The sequence below is a fragment of the Polistes dominula genome, unplaced genomic scaffold (genome assembly GCF_049000335.1).
Source record: "Polistes dominula isolate Pdom_NZ unplaced genomic scaffold, Pdom_raw_medaka contig_26, whole genome shotgun sequence".
NCBI lineage: Eukaryota > Metazoa > Arthropoda > Insecta > Hymenoptera > Vespidae > Polistes > Polistes dominula.
The window spans coordinates 427,649-445,272 of record NW_028300939.1 but is presented as its reverse complement, the minus strand read 5'-3'; the positions used below and the strand labels follow the sequence as shown (position 1 = coordinate 445,272).

The 17,624-nt window shown below is 28.2% G+C and overlaps 3 protein-coding genes and 1 long non-coding RNA gene across 13 annotated transcripts in view; 3 read left to right on the top strand and 1 right to left on the bottom strand.

Moving 5' to 3' along the window:
• LOC107073053 (uncharacterized) overlaps nt 1-7,917 on the top strand; it is a 51,559-nt gene extending 43,642 nt beyond the window's left edge. For 4 of the 6 annotated variants that reach the window (XM_015333465.2, XM_015333463.2, XM_089171566.1 and 1 more), the window contains one exon: nt 248-7,474. In XM_015333465.2, coding sequence (XP_015188951.1) covers nt 248-373 — 126 coding nt within the window. In that variant the 3' untranslated portion in view covers nt 374-7,474. Of the gene's footprint in view, nt 1-247; nt 7,475-7,785 lie in introns of those variants that run through there. The other 2 variants (XR_016176257.1, XR_001476684.2) reach the window with 2 other exon arrangements.
• Nucleotides 7,787-9,546, top strand: LOC107073052 (dnaJ homolog subfamily C member 8). Its single transcript, XM_015333462.2, has 6 exons — nt 7,787-7,916; nt 8,285-8,443; nt 8,506-8,572; nt 8,659-8,753; nt 8,822-8,967; nt 9,137-9,546. The coding sequence occupies exons 1-6, from the start codon at nt 7,839-7,841 to the stop codon at nt 9,369-9,371; spliced, it is 780 nt and encodes a 259-aa protein (XP_015188948.1). The 5' UTR covers nt 7,787-7,838; the 3' UTR covers nt 9,372-9,546.
• Nucleotides 9,547-9,549: 3 nt separating this feature from the next.
• LOC107073054 (uncharacterized) overlaps nt 9,550-17,624 on the top strand; it is a 32,606-nt gene continuing 24,531 nt past the window's right edge. For all 4 annotated transcript variants that reach the window (XM_015333467.2, XM_089171563.1, XM_015333466.2 and 1 more), the window contains exon 1: nt 9,550-13,777. In XM_015333467.2, coding sequence (XP_015188953.2) covers nt 13,674-13,777 — 104 coding nt within the window. In that variant the 5' untranslated portion in view covers nt 9,550-13,673. The remainder of the gene's footprint in view (nt 13,778-17,624) is intronic.
• On the bottom strand, nt 13,897-16,087 carry LOC149032846 (uncharacterized). Of its 2 annotated transcripts, XR_016176259.1 has the most exons (3): nt 14,587-16,065; nt 14,249-14,471; nt 13,897-14,159 (listed from the first exon to the last, which is right to left on the bottom strand). It is a non-coding gene; the product is annotated as an uncharacterized LOC149032846 (long non-coding RNA). The 2 variants fall into 2 exon arrangements; XR_016176258.1 differs by having other exon boundaries at nt 14,249-16,087.

Genomic DNA, 17,624 nt, shown 5'->3' with positions numbered 1-17,624 from the left:
CCTTCGAGTGGTGAATACTTTTAACTCAAATGTTTTGTAGAAATTTATAGGGGAATAATTTATTATTAATTAATTAATATTATTGTAATTATAAAAAATATATTAATTATATTTAATAATTAAAGTTTTGGTTTTTGAATATAATTAGACATTAATATTACTAAACACGTATATGCGTTTATAGCACTGTAAGGGTTAAAAATTTGAAATTTGTGTCTATATAAATATATAAATTTTTGTTGTATAGGAGGAATACAACAATTCGAAGATATATCCGATGTTTCCACGTTATACGATTCTGAAAGATATGATAAAAGACATAATGCACAATCCAGACTACATGGAGGTTTGTCACGAGTTGGATCAAGCATAGCGGCCGGACCCCCTTCACCGTTCGCCACGGATGACCTTATAAATCAAAAGGTCATTTCGAGGCGCATCGGTGTAGGGGGTGCACAGACCATGGTATCACCTTAATTGATTATAATCTTCGCATTTTCATCCACTCTTATCATTAGAGAACATCTTTCTTTTTTCTTTCTTATCAATAGTTTATTTGTTTTCTCACTAAACAAAAAAAAAAGGAATGATACAATTAATTAGAAATAAGTAGTTAATGTTTTTCATGATTTTATTGAATGTTTTATTAAACGCATTAAAAGATGATCGAATGTGTGAGACAATTTTTCTAATTCAATGAAAATAATTCTAAACATATCGATTTCGTAATATAAACATTTCGAAAAAAAAAAAAAAATGAAAAACCAAAACGATTATCCTTAATGCGTTTATGATATTTTCATTTTTTCTCTTCTTTTTATTATCTATCATTTATCGAGTAGATGTCGAGATAATAATCTTTTAAAAAAAATGAAAACAATTTAAAGAACGTATTAACGTAGCAAGAAGAAGAAGAAGAAGAAGATGATGATGAAGAAGATGAAGAAGAAATAAACAAACGAACAAACAAAATGATAATTTAAATTAAAAGAAAAAAGGAACACCCCTTTTTTTTTTTTTAAAGAAAAAAAAAATTCTGATATCGATATCGGAATAGCCGCTTGCACATTGGAACACAAAAATGTAAGAAGAAGAAAAATGACAAAAAACTCAAATCCGCGCTTTAGTTTCTTTAAATGTTCGATAGCGTGGCTTATTCATACGTGATTTTTATTAATCAAAGAATAAGAAACAAAAAAAGAAGAAGAAGAAGATCAAGATAATAAAAAGAGAGAGAGAGAGAGAGAGAGAGAGAGAATAACGTTGCTTATAAAATGGAAATAATTAGATAGGCAGGAACACATACACTAACACACCAAAAAAAAAAAAAGAGAACATTTGTCCTTCTCCTATTTATTATTCCAACCCCTTGAAATTCATGTCCACAATTTCCATAATACGCATTTATATGTATATAATAATAATAATAATAATAATAATAATAATAATAATAATAATAATAATAATAAGTAATAATAATAGTAATAATAATAGTAATAATAAGCGCGCATGTTCGTCCGTAAAAAGTGGACGCAACCGCGAAATTATGAAAGACATAAATGTGAAAACAGGACTTCTCTCCTTCTTTGCTTCCTTGCTCGAATTCTGTTCGAGTTTTTATATAAAAAAAATAAATAAATAAATAAAAAAAAAGTAAATAAAGAGACACAAGAAGAGGAAGAAGAAAATGAAAATGTGTTAGTCAATTCCGTGATGCATAATGGAAGAAACTCAACCTACACAACAGGACAAAATATTAAGCTAATGATGAAAAAAAAAATAAAAATAAAAAGAAAAATAAAAAAACAAATCCGTCATCCTTTTAAAAAAAGAAATGCATCCAAAATAAAAGTTAAAGCAATAGCCAGTGCATAGAATTTTTTGTATAGACATATCGGTGCTCTCTAAGTCAAACTAATAATAATAATAATAATAATTATTATTATTATTATTATTATTATTATTATTAAGCAGTTCTTGCAAGATGATTAAAAAAAAAAAAAATACAATAGACATATATACACATACATATGGTACACATATAATACATACGAATTTATAATTGACGTAAAAAGAGTGTCTCTAAACGTTGCTTTGATTCTTATTTAAATATAATTAATATAATTAAATATAATAATTAATAATAAAACATATCTCCCGCGCGCGTAATCGTCGTTATAACATTGGCTAAATAAAAGAGGCACATATATATATATTATATATGTATATGTATATATGTATATATATGTGTCTTAATGATAATATGGTGTTCGATAATGATTGTTGTAATAATTAATGATGTTTAGGTAGCTGCGTGACAGCCAATAAGGATGCCTGTTTTCTCCCATATAAATATATACAAAAATATAATATTAATATAAATGAAATAAATATATATATATATAAAGGAAACAAAATAATGGCTGACAGCCCGAAATCAAAATACAAAATGTAATTTAGCGTGTCGGATGATATTTTTGAAAATATTCGATAACACACGCTTTCTAGTCACCCTAAACAGTGTATCCCTGTCTCTCTTCGTCTCATTCTTATCATCAAGTTTCCCCCAAGCAACCCCATAAACTTAGAAACCCCTATAACTTGAATCCTACTCTAATCAAAAGGCACAACTCATCAAAATAGATAATCAAAGCTAATTAAACATCCCCCTTTCGAATTATTCTATTAAACGTTCACTGGATACAGTTACGCGCATCACATCAAATGAAATTTGTCGAAATTTGTTATTTAAGAAATTAGTTTTTTAAAATAATTGCTGGAAAAAGAATTAATAATTAAATCTATGAAAAATATTGAGAGTAACTTATGATCCACTTATATTCGGGATTTAAAAAAAAAAAAACAAAAAATAAAAACAAAGAAAAGATCAAATTATACAGACGAAAGTATTTTTTGAATATACTTTTTTTCTTAACTTAACGATAACAAATAAAAAAGATGAGATGAGATAAAATGAAAATACAATAATAATAAACGTCATAATTATCGATGGAAGTTAGGGGAGAATAAGAAAATTTTGTCAAAAAAAAAAATCCATGCTAAATGTAATTGTGAAATTAACAAATTTGAAATGATCTAATTTAACTTTATCATATCTCTGATAATCAATGAAAAAAAATCAAACTCGTTTAAGAACAAATAATTATTATAAATTATTCTATTTAAACGATCTGCATCCAGCTTAATCTTTCTCGATAAAACAAATATTATCTCCGCAGTGACTGTTTAGAATGTAATATTTAAAAAAAAAAGCTTTTATTGTGAATAACTTCTACACAGGTATACATAAAAATATAATAAGAATTGTACATATATTATAAAAAAACAAAAACGTGCCGAGTTTTAAATGCATAATGAATGAATATTTTTCAAGATGGGGTCTTTTATAATTTTTCTAATCGCACGTGCCTATCTTCTTTAATTTACAAGATAACAAAAATAATTCTTATTAAGAGATTTCTTTTTTTTTTTATTTATTTATTACACTTTATCAACAAAGAATTTCAATTGCATTCATAAAAATTCACAATATGATAAGAAAATACGAAACGATGAATAATACACCTTTACTTTTTCGAGTCAAATTTAAATCGATTTTTCTTTGCGAAGAAGATGAAGGAATAATTAAATAAATAAATAAATAAATAAAAAATAAAGAGAAAAAAGAAAAGAAAATAATTACCAAAAAAAAAAAAAAAAAATAAACACAGAATTAAATATTAAATAAGAAAAAAAAAATAAAGTCAGCACAGCACACATAACATTATTATAGTATTTGTATAACGATTAAATATAATATATAATATAATATAATTATTATCACACACACGAATAATATTTTGTATGCGAGTGGATTAAAAATAATGACGATTTCTTACGATTAGACCAATTAACGTATAAATATATAAAAAAAAAATATATATATATATATATATATATATATATACATACATAATTGTAAAGCATTAAAAGAAAGAAAGAAAGAAAAAGAAAAAAAGATAAAAAAATAATAAAAATAAAAATAAAATAAAATAAAATTAAAAGTATGTGTAGTGAATGAGTAAATCGAATACTCCAATGCAATGTCTCTGAATTGAAGAATCTAGCAAAAGCGTGCTCGCCTTTTTTTTTGACGAAACTAGGAGAGTGCCAAATAGAATTTTGAAAGTTTATACATGCGAAAAATATATTATTAGTGTTTTTTCCGTGCGCAAATAAATAAATAAATAAAAAAAAATGAGAATGTTGTGTGCATACATAAATAATATATTAGATAGTAATAATAATATCCTATGGACGTTTACGTGAAATTTTTATAGAATGTGATGTAAGATTATAACACGTATAATAAATTGATATATTATATTATAAACAAAACACAAAAAAATAACGCGATAAGATTTAACAAAATGAAATATCGTTTCTCGTTGGATTCATCTCTACGTTAAAAAAAGAAAAAAGAAAGAAAGATAATCTATAATAATCAAACTTGAAACTCACGTCGATTTGATATATAATAATATTATAATAATAATATTAATAATAATAAAATAATATCCGGAGGCCGTCAATATTTTTCCCCGTTAACGTCAATAATAATAATAATAATAATAATAATTAACAAATGAGCGAGTAAACGATGAACGAGATGATCATCTTACCGAGATTATCCATCGAGATCGAATTTAATGAACACTTAAAGTGTAATTATAATAAGCATATATGGAAGATTTAATATGTCTGATATGAGAGATCTACCTAATGTGTTTTAAAGAGTTGTGTATATGGTAGACATAATTTATCGTGCTGATGTGTGGTGTCATATAATACGATCTATATACATATACATATATATATATATTAAATATTGAAAATTATCTCACGTTAGATTCTATGACTTGGTCTCCTATTATCAAAAATAATCTGATCGTTAATCAAAAACTGTTGAATAAAATCAATAGGAATAAAATCATAAAATAAAATATAAAATATATTTGGACTAGGTCAAAGTATCTACGAACATTTTGTTCATCGTCATCGTGTAAATGTGCAAAAAGATCATCCTTGAATGATCCTTTTTATTCCCTTTACATAACACACCTCCCTTATCTTGAATAAGTGTGCTTCTTGATAGTACGACAGAATAAATTTCGACCAATCTACTTGTCTAATAATCATATCCCAAAATGTTGAATCTTTTCAAATATTATTAGTGCTTGTTCATTCATCTCTAACTGTTCTCAAATTTCTTGAGATATTTTACAATGTATTTTACAAAATACATCCTTCCTTCCATTTTCCTCTCCTCCTATTTTGTCAATTTGAACTTTTCAAATTAACCACCTACCCACCCACCCCTCTCTCTCTTACGATCATATATACACACACACACATACATACATACACACATACACACGTGTATCTCGGCTTTCTAAGGATATATATAATAATTCTCAGATATATGCATATCGATAAGTTATTATATATATATATATATATATAAATATATATAAATTTATCAATGTCAATTTTTATGAAGAAATATATTTTGACAAATTCTTCTTCAATGATCTTACGAAAAAAAATAAAATAAAATAAAATAAAAGGTAAAGAAAAAAAAAGAAAATGAAAGATAAAAAGTAAAAAGTAAAAAGAGAAAAATAATAATAAATAGGAATTTGAAATGGGTATAATATATTCCCGTCCGCGATTGATTTCTATAAACAGCACTTTTAGTCAATCTCATTATTTTTGAATCATCAAGAATAAATCAAGCCAATAATCGCACGATTCAATTCATGTCTATATAAGGATATATTTTTAATGATATCTCTAAAGACATTTAACTCTACACGTGTTAGATAAAAGAGCGGTGATCCTTTTTACTTGCTTACACAGTGAGAAGTAATAATAATAATTCATTTAAAAGTTATTTTAAATGTAGCGTGTTAGATTAGCGTATAAAACATTCATTAGAAAAAGTATATTTTTCAATTATGTACGCTTTTTTTGTCTGTACGATTAATTAATTAATCCTTCGTAACACCATGTAATTTGTAAATCATACATTTCAATTTTATTCCACTTTATTATTCAACGTTGCTTCATATGTTCATTTTGTAGATAGGTAAAACAAATCTGGGATATGAAGGATTAAAAATTAATGAATATATTATTATTATTATTATTATTATTATTATTATTATTATTATTGTAATATGCGCATTTTAAAATACGTTTATTTAAAAGATAATTATTTGTTCTTTTTAATGAATAGATAATATTAATTATATCTTCGTGTCCCAGCATTATTACTTCTCTCACATGATAATACATTTTAAAACTTACGATATAATATTATCTAATTAGATTAGAAACGTTGAGATTTCTATCGTTGGTTCGCTAGCTTTGTGTACTTTATGGTAAAAAAAAAATGTGAGACAAATGTACAGAGGCGTAAAAAGTTCTATTTTCTTTTCCCCATGCTATTCTAGTAGTTTTGTTTTTTTTTTATCTATAGAAAATCTATACCGTATATTTAATTTAGAATATTGAAGATGTTTTTCTTATAAAACACACGTAACACATTCCTTCCTACAATTTTGATTAAATTAGAAAATAAATCAATGTGTTGTTTCATATATTATTTTATATTAATACTCATATTATAAAAATATGTTTATACGCCTCTGGATTTTCTATTTTAATCGTTAATATCTTTAATCGCTAGTTCTCTTATAGAAATATAAACTATTAACAGAAAAATAAAATACACCGTTGTGTGAGAAAACTACTGTATGTTCATAATATGTCGCAAGTATCATTTAGTTGGAGATTAAAACAAAGCAACAAAAAAAAAAAAAAAATACAAAATCGTATTATCTACAATTACATTTATTCACTAATTTGAAATAAGGGAATAATGCATCGGACCATTGAAATTAGAAATGATTTTATACTGTCAATTTCTATACGTCATTTTGTTATCTCTAACAAATTGATTCTTGCGACTAATATTATATTATAATTAATACGTTTTATGTCTAATAAGAGATTGGATAGTAACGATTAGCTTACTCTTTTAGATTTACAAAGCTAGAGATTAGAAAAAGATATATAGTATGGTCGTATAGTATGTCGTATATTAGTATTTACACATCCTACTATCTACCTAACTACTACACCCATTTACTTAATCTAAGTTTTCTCTCTCATCAAAGTTTAGCGAATACATATAAGTAGATGAATGCGTGTTAGTATCTAGTATTTCTCGAACGTATTAGATATTAATTGTTAGTCAAATCAGTTTTGACAGAAGTGTATGCTGCAATAACATAATATGTGAATGTTGCCATTTTCATTTCGTTTGATATGTCTTTATTACCGTGCGAACAAGCATTACTTGTTTATTGGCTGTTATTAAGCTTTGTTAATAAAATAATAACAAATTTTATGTCGCCAGCCAATATATACACGCATGTCCCAATCCTAATTATTATTTAAATCAAAATATATATATATTTATAAATAATGAGTTTTAGAAAAGAATATTTGAAGATAACGATAAATTACAAAATATCAATAAGATCTATAAAAAAAAGAACATAAATTATTATATTTTTATTCCTTTTAAATAATAGAATATTTTTTGTTTAAGAATTTTTAAAAGAAATCATAAATAATTGATATTTCAATATTTCGATTTTAAATTTTCCCGCCATTGAAAACACCTATCGTCTCCATTTCGACGTTTCTTGTGTCAAGATTGGTTAGAATCGGTGGTGATAAGGGAACACGGCGAATAGGAACAAATCAAGATGGCCGCAACTAACTCGAGTTTACCTAGTGAAATTCCAACGAAGAAGGAAGATGAATTCAACGAGTTTTATACAGAGGTATGTAATGCAACATAATTAATAATAATAATTAATTATTCATATTTCTTTTAACTATACGATCGATCTTTTTCTATTATTACATAACGACGAAAATAAATACATTTTTAGTCCAAATTCCTTCAAACGTCACTTTGTAAATATCATTTTATAACATTAAAACAATTTATTATTATCTATTTAAACTTTTTAAAAGTAATTATATGCAATAATACATATTGTTATAAAATGTCTTGAAAGTTTGTCCACCTTTTTTTATAATTATTAATACGGTACTATATTCTAACCTATGTACTTATGCATGCATATATAGATTTGCAGTGATCATAGTTTTTACATGATTCTTATTAATTTATATCTTTATTTAGGTTAAAGAAATCGAAAAAAGGGATTCCGTGTTGACACCCAAACAACAAATTGACAGATTATTGCGGCCAGGTTCATCTTACTTTAATTTGAATCCATTTGAAGTTTTACAAATAGATCCAAGTACTTCTATAGATGAAATCAAAAAGAAATATCGACGTGTGAGTAGAATTTTATTCTTCTGTATGTTAACATTCAATAAAATAAAGATTTTTATATATAGATGTCCATTCTGGTACATCCTGACAAGAATCAAGATGATGCAGAGAGAGCGCAGCAAGCTTTTGAAAGTAAATCAGATGTTATTTATATTCTATTGATTTATTATTCATCTTATTTATCATTTATTAATCATAAATTTGTTTAAATTGTACAGTTGTTAATAAAGCATGGAAGACATTGGAAAATGAAGAGACGAGAGCAAAATGTATGGATGTTATCGAAGAAGCAAAAGCTCGCACTGATCACATGGTATGTGTTTATAATTTTTTCAACATAATAGTATGCAGACATCTTTTTAGTAGTAAGTTTAATTATAGATCGCTGAGAAAAAGAAGAAATTAAAAAAGGAAGGCAAGACTGATAATTTGGCAGCTAATATGTTGGAAGAAGAAACCGAAGAAGGTTATCGACATGCTGTATGGGTCATGACGATGAAATTGTTTGCTGATATGGAACGACGAAGGTAAGATTCTTCTTATAATTTATTATGCACTGTGTCAATCATAATATATAACACTAATGTTTCATGCACATCGGTGTCAAGTTATATGCAGTATGTGATAAGCAGTGTGATTAAGATTTATTATAATTTCAAGACCATTACCTAACTTGCTTTTCTTTTGTGGATATAGAAGAGAACTAGCAACGAGAGATGCTGAACAACGAAAAAGAAAACGTGAAGAGGAATTATCTGCAGAAGCTCAGGCAGCTTTAGAACGTGAGTGGCAAAAAAACTTTGAAGAATCTAGACAATCACGAGTCGATAGCTGGAAAGCATTTCAATCTGGTTCTAATGCAACTAAACAAAAGAAGGCCAAAAAATTGAAAGCCTTTAGGCCTCCAAAAACGAAGGCCGAATCTCGATAATTAAAAATGAACGTGTATCGCCTCTTCTTCTCATGGGGGACTCTTTACAATTAGTATTGGTTCCAATCTCATTCGCTCCAATGTTATATTTCATAGAAATTTTCAGCAGAACAATTTTTAGATCATATTAATTCTCTATACATACACATTGTATGACATCGTATGCGCGTATCAATTACTTGTTTAGAAAAGAAAAAAAAAACGAAAAAAGAAAGAAAGAAAGTAAGCTATGTATATTAATTCTTTTATTGAGAATCAAAGTATAAATGAAGTAACATTAAAAAAGAAAAGAAAGAAAAGAAGGAAGGAAGGAAGGAAGAGAGAAAAAAATATTGAAAGTGTTGGAAGAAATGTGCGTGCAAGGGAGTGATATCAATATGGAAAGATAGAGAATAAAATAAAAAAGAAAAAAAAAGTAATACGTGAATACGAATTGCGCGAACATCTTTATTGTATACTATGTATGTATCATGAATGAATGATTATGCGTGCTTGTATGTGTATGTTATGAATGGATTTACGTAAATGTATAAGTGAGAAAATTGCAATGCTGTTTACCTGGCCCGTGTAAGTTGCATCTCGATCTTCCATATGGTGATGAAAACTTATTGAATTAAAAAATTCATACAATTAAAAATTCAATGATTCATCTTATTATGGTGTATTGAAATTGAGTAAGAATATTAGAATAATATCCAACGTATAGTAATTCAGCTTTTTAAAAAACACCATATTACTTTTCGTGGGATTTGGGATACATTCCAATGTTTTTGGAAATTGCAACAGAATGCAGAAGACTTTGAATTTTCCATACTGCCTAAGGTGTAAAAAAAAACAAGATTATACACACAAGCAACATATATACATATATATTTTAGCCCAAATTTTGATAATATCCGAAAGTGCCATACATTTAAATATCGTATGTTACACATTTTAAAACATAATCTATTTAAATGCTATATGTGTATCGCGTTAAAATAATAATAATAATTATTATTATTATTACAAATATAATATTTGTTATTTTAATGATTTAGAAATGAGGCTAAATGTATATGTAAAATATGTTGTTTGTTTAAAATGATTCTTTAAAACAACGGACTATAGTACAAAGGACCGTATCGCACCATGAACTTCGCGGGCCATGTAAATCGTGACATCTAGTTTACCGATGCATCATTTGGCGCATAATGCATATATTTTTACGTGCACTTGGTCCAAACATAATTCATAAGATTATTATAAATATGATGAATTTATAAAAAAGAAAAGAAGAAAAAAAAGAAAGAAAGAATTTTATTATTGTATTTTCTTGTTTTAAACGTATTTACCTTTAATAATTAACGAGATAGTAAAGAAAGATTTTATCTCAAGCGATATAACGAAAAAAAAAGAAAAAGAATAGAAAGCAAATGTATCTCCTACTATGCGTTGATTCTTTTTAAATTAATGCGATTACAAATTGAATCAAGAAAAATCAATGTATTATAAGAAAGAAAAAAGAAAAAAAAGTGATTAGAAAACAAAGAAAATAACTTGAGAATAATTTGAAAATAATTTTGTTTTCTAAACGCACATTATTAATCAAAGCAAAAAGAATATTTTGTATGTGCCAGAAAAGAAAAGGAAAAAAAAACATTTCTTTTTAATAATCGTTACCTCTAATTGTGAAAATATTTCTTCGCTAATCTACAATTCTCTTTGACGTACTCATTTATTGCACAAATAAATTTTCGATCGAAATTAATGTGAATTAATATATTTGACTATATATAGATATATATTTATAAAACTTTTCGATATTAATTTTACAACGTGTGACGAATAATTATATTAATTTGTTTGCTTTTTAATAATTTTATAATTAATCGTTTAAAATGTATTTACATTATATTATTTTTCTTGTATAACTTGCATAAATGTTATCGTCATAACTTTGTTAAACGTTCATCGAACTTTTATTCTTCTATCTTTTCTTTCTATTGCAATCGATCGAATGAATTAACATTCGTTATTAGATCGTTTTAACTCGTATTATAGTTATTGTTATTTGAATACATATATTCGAAGAATAGGACTACATTTTGAATGATAGAAAGAAAAAAGAAAAGAAAAGAAAAAAAAAGAAAGAAATAACTGGCACGTCTCATACGAGGAAGCATTATTATATATTATTTACTGTATCCGGAGGCTCTTATGTGCAGCACGGTCTAGTTAAATGCATTTCACGTGAGTACACATTACCATCCGGAGTTGGCACGTGACCCGAGTACGAAATGAAAAAACCAACGGCGATCTACGCACCCACCTGCGTTTCTACTTTTATTTTTTATTTTTTTATTTTGTATTTTTCAATCAACTCAACTCTCTCCCTTATATTTTTGATTACATATACATACGTATCAAATTATAATTCAATCGAGAGATCATACTTTATATCTTTATATCTTTTAATTAATATTTGAGACAAAAACAATCTTCAATGAATGAAAAGAAATTCAAAAAATAAACCCAATAATTAATTTTTCATAAGAAGAATATGTCTTTACAAATGATGATTATAATATTTCTAAAAAAAAAAAAAGATCATTTAAATTGCAATGAAAAATAGCGGGCGAAATTTGGCGGGTTGATCAAAGAACAAAGTTCGGCAGGTGTTCGTGCATCCTCGGTAAGCCTTGTGACTGCCTGCAACGGTGATTGGCTAAGATCGTGAAAAGGATTAATAGAAGGGGAAACGAGTTGTAGAAGCTCTTTTCACGCGCAACAGGTATCAGTATTTTACCGTCCTTTCAAATTTTCGTTTTAAGGTAGTAACGTCATGTTTGATATTTTTATTCATTTGACAAGTAAATATTATTGAAAGGATAACAAATCAGTGTGGTATCCTGCAGAGAAGGGAACAATGTTAAAATGTATTACATAGTATCTTATTCACGAGAACAATTCTTTGAGTTTTACCTGAGAAGTGATAGAAAGAGAAAACTAGATAAAGAAAAAGAGAGAGAGAGAGAGAGAATGTTTGACACCGGCTTGTGTACCTTGTCGTATTCATCTTGTCTAAACACAGTTATCTTTCTATTTAAAAATATCTTTTTATATTTTGTGTGTTACACATATTTCATTTAGATTGTATGCATCTTTGTTATGCTATTAAAAAGAATATTTATCAATGAAAATTTCGAATGATACAACGATACAACAATTTGATTAGTTGGAGAAATTGTATTTATACGGTGTACTACCAACAGTTCTTAGTTTTAACTGAATTTAAAAGTACATATATGTATTAGTATGATATAAGAAGTATATGTATACGTGTAGTCAAAGAAACGCGTGCGTCAGCAGGTCATGTGTATGTGTGCGATTCAGGTATCCATTCCTCTCTCTTTCTTTCTTTCTTTCTTTCTTTCATTTATATTTTCCATCTTTATCCTGTAGTATATACAGTAGTGATGACGTCGCGCACACACACATAAGCTTCTTCTCGTGCGTGCTTGCGTGAATGTACGTGCGTCTCGTCGCAGGAACGTCCAGGTAGAAAAAAGAAGAAGAGAGGTAAAAGAAAACGAAGAAGAATAAGAATAATAATAATAAGAAGAAGAGAATAAGGGAATGGAGGAGGTGCGGCACGACAATCTGAAACGAAGAGAAGCGAATCCAGTGAGTCGTTCGCCGCGTGTTGTGCTGCGTGTCGTGCATGATCTTTCCTCTCGTGTCTTCCATTTTGGAGAACACCAACGCGTTTCAACTACTAAATTTATATATATATATGTATATACTTTTGGCGGGATATTTTTAAACCATTTTTTCTTCATTTTTTGTCAACTAAATATTATTATTCAAAAATGGATGCAATGATAAACCCAGTTGTTGTTTAATACAATGACAAGTTTTTCTTGGGTATTTTTTTTTTCTTGTAATTTTTAATTTAAACAAAGAGTGTTAAGGATAGATATAAAGAAAGAGATTCATTGTAGTGTTCGTCTTCGTTTGTAAAAGTTTTGTATCGTTTAGCCTTGACGGGCGCCAGCCGGTCGCGTGTAAACTCTCACGCGCACGTGCACGCACTAATACCCTTCGAACGTAACTGAACATCCAGTTCAGGGATCAGATTACTTCTCTCTCTCTCTCTCTCTTTATTTAGGTTTTTTGTTCTTAAATTTGTTAACATTTGTTAAGATTTTGAGTGATAAAAAGAACAACACCCAAATAGTATTGGATGTATGAGTAAAAAAATCAAATGTTTTGAGAAATGTTATGTGAGACTTTTTAATAGAAGAGGAGTACGTAAACACCATGTCGAATACCGACGTGGTACGAATTTCTCCTCAGCAACAACAACAACAACAACAACAACAACAGCAGCAACAACAGGGATCATCACTTGATGAGGAACAAGGGTAAATGAATTTGAAATTATTTTGGAAATTTATTTGTAGAAGATAGTTGTAAATTTGTTGAATTTCTTTGAAGACAATTCTATATTGTTTTTTATTCTGTACCTATAATAGGAGATGCATTTAAAGGATATCATTTTAATTAAATTTCAATTTCATACATTCATATATACATTGAACAAAAAAAGTAGTATTAATAATGCATAATATAATTCATGTGTTATCACGTTATCTATATATAACATATTATAAATGACCGGACGTACAGAATATATCATGTATTACGTATTACGTGAGACACCATTGAAGGCACATACCATATTCTTTCTCTATCTTTTTTTTTTTTTATTCTTCTTTTTCTCTCCTTCACGTTTTCTTCCTGTACCTGTATAATATAAAGAAGAACCGATAAAATAGCAATTACTAAATTTATTATTATCAATTATAAGGAAGTATAATATAATAATGCTTTACATAGAATGAATATTGATTGAATAATGTCATTTTAATTTGTATACGTGAAATTCTTTGATAAATACGGATATATAATTCAATATGGCCGTCGTTTGGCGATATTTTGAACTTTCATATCGTTAAGGTAACAGTCCGAACGGTTTATCAGTGTTATTTGCGTTATACTTTCTATGTCGCTCGAGGCGATAAACGTTTCGACGTGTGCGAACCTCGTTGTTGTTACCTTTCGCAAAAGATAGAAAGAAAGAGAAATAAATCGAGAGAAAATAAGGAAAGAATAAAAGAAATAAATAAAGATAGAGAAGGAAAGAAAGAAAGAGAGAAAACTTTGAACACACCGTAGTAAGACTACTCTACTCGTCGTTGGAATAAGACGTCCATGCAAAACCTGTTTTCACCTTTTATCCGGAATGGTTTCGACCGTCTGGTACTCCTTACATGTGTGTGTATATATATGTGTGTTTATACCTGTACTTGTGCCATCTTTCGTGAGATGCGTAACCCACGTGAAAACGTGGCAACCAATTTAATTTTAAATCTTTCATAGGTATTTATATTTCATATAAACATTTTATTTTTAATATGAAATCTCTTTGTCAGGTACTCTTTTTAATGAATTAATATTTATTACAAATCAATAAGAATACAAACTTATTATAATTCACGTATAGATTCTTTCTCGAATGTTATTCATCATAGAGTGTAGTTTTTTATCGTTTAAAATTAGTTGAACGATTAGAACCGATTTTGTCGTTAAGTCTAATGGACTCTCGGTCTAACGATCCATTTAATTAGCTTTTCATAGAACTCATTTCATACATATATACACACACACACACATAAATAGTATAGTAAATCGTCTCTCGTAAATCGAATAGTTTGACTTCTCTTTCTAACGATTCTAATGAGAAAGAAATGGCCTAAACGGAAATCGATGATTAGACATTTTACTAGAGAGTCACGAAGATCACACGGTTTTCATTTGACTTTTTTTTTTTTTTTTTTTACCCCCCTTACATGTGAGACTATGATAGATGGTTATAATTAAACGAAATCTTTGCGTGTTGTCTAGAAGATGATCTTACACCATGTAATTTACTAATATTACGGACATTACGAAATCTTTTTTTTTTTAAGTATACATGTGTGTATCTATGTATAGGTGGATGTACTAGGTTTATAAACTATAAAAAAAAGCCAAATCTTTCAACATAATTTTCTACATTATGTGAACAAATGTTTTCCTACAGGAATTTTATATTTTAATGATACACACACACTTGCTTGTATATTATGGGAATTTATAGAAATTATTTGTCGTCGACAAATGATGAGAATAAAATAAAAAAGATAACATGATATGATATGACATGAGATGAAAGAAGATGCAGTTGTATGTGTGAGAGAGAGAGAGAGAGAGACAGGTATAGGTCTGTATACCTGTATATACATATATATGAAGGTGTTGCAGAGATATTAGTCACGTTTGTTGAGGATGTATTTGCTCTCTATGAGAGTTTCTCTCTCTTTTTCTCTCCTTCAATGTCAATGACTGCTCCCTCGAGGCTAGGTATGACCCCCCGTGCGAACGAAAGTCTCGTCTTTCTGTGTGTCTCGCTCTCGTATGGTCGCGGCCGCGCGAGAATGGCGCTTTCACACGAAGGTACAAAGAACCCAAGGTGGTTGCTATCTATCCACGAACTTTATCCATTTGAATTTTCTTTTAATAGTCACAATTCTTTTTATTCCTTTTTTTTTTTCATTTAAAAAAAAAAAACAAAAAAATACCACAAGAGAGACGAGTTGTTCTCGTCTGAAGAAATGTTCCGTTATTGCCACCTGACCGGTTAGAAAGCTCGTACGTGAATTTACAAAAAATCTTCTATCTGTTTTTTTTTTTTTTTTTTTTATTTATTTCATTTTTCACTTGAAACAAAAATTCAAATTATCTTACTAATGATCCCATTAATAAGATCATAGTTTAACGTGTTTATCTTGGAAACAAACTCACGGTCCTTCTCCAATCGGCGTGTTACGAAGCTATCAGCTGATTGGTTGTAACACGAGCAGAGTAGTCTATCCGAGTTGTTACCTAAGCTAGCTAGTTCGCCTACCACCTTCCTTTCACTGAAAAACCTCGCCCGTTTAGAGAGTGAAATAATGAGAGATAAGGACAAGAATAATAAAAAGAACAACAACAAAAAAACATGCTTATATTTATTTTATTTATTTAACGAAACGATAATAAACGGAAATGCTGAATTATATTGCACAAAAGTACGGTAACACTTGTTACAAACGTATTTAATTATAAATTGCATTATTTCTATTTTTGAACAAACAAAATTCACCATAATTTAGGTCAAATGAATTATTTTGTAAAAATAAATCAACAGGTTGTTGAACTGTTTTTTTTTTTTTTTTTTTTTTAACAAATCCAAAGAGTTCGGATCTGTCAAATCTTAAAAAAAAAAAGAAAAAAACAAACGAAATTGCAAACGTGTTTTCTCGTTCGTGAAGGAGTTGTGAACGGCGGCCCCATGAAATAGTAGGCCCAAAGCGGTACTTAGCCAAACGGACCTTAAACCTTAAGGTTGAATAACGGTTTATTCAGTGTTCGTGCATACCTACGACGTGTCTAACTACGGGAATTGCCGTTGCGATTTCTACGGTACGCAGCAATAGGTATTCTATCTAAATACACCATAAGATACACACCATACGTCTTCAACGATGCAACGACAAATTATTAAACTCGTTCTATCTCTCTTCCTTATTTAGATTTTATTTTATGAACCTAATCATACGCAGACACGTGCACTCGTGTATAAATTAAATGGACTAATTGTTCATTTGAAATATTTTGAATTATTTTGTAAAATATCTTAAAAATAATTAGACAAAACCGTAAGAGAGACTTGCTAGAAAACCTTATTTGATGGATACTTATATATTTATTTATTTATAAAGTTATACAAGATATTAAAAATATGTTCTTAGATATTTTTAGTAAGAAAACGTATAAGGAAACCCTAAAGGTATTTTCCATTTAATTCTATGACTCTGTGCTGACTCACACTCTCAGCAATAATCGAACTTCAACTTGGTCAAAGAAAAAATGAACTCATTCGTAGTTTATTTTTTTTATACAAGTATTATCAATTATTTGTATTTATTTAAAGGACAAATAAAAGTTCTCCAATGTGCATTAAGTTACGCCCCCGCCATAGCGAACTTAACCGATCAAATACGAAAATAACCGAGAAGACCGGCCAACCGATCGCGAGAAGTTTCTCGAGGAACGGAAAGATCACTGTACACTTATATACATATATATATACATAAATTTATGCGTATTTGTTGTAATACAAATATA

Coding starts and splice junctions, on each gene's coding strand:
- LOC107073052 (XM_015333462.2), top strand. CDS start 7,839: ATGGCCGCAACTAACTCGAGTTTACCTAGTGAAATTCCAACGAAGAAG. Junction 7,917..8,284: donor TCAACGAGTTTTATACAGAG/GTATGTAATGCA, acceptor ATCTTTATTTAG/GTTAAAGAAATCGAAAAAAG. Junction 8,444..8,505: donor TCAAAAAGAAATATCGACGT/GTGAGTAGAATT, acceptor TTTTATATATAG/ATGTCCATTCTGGTACATCC.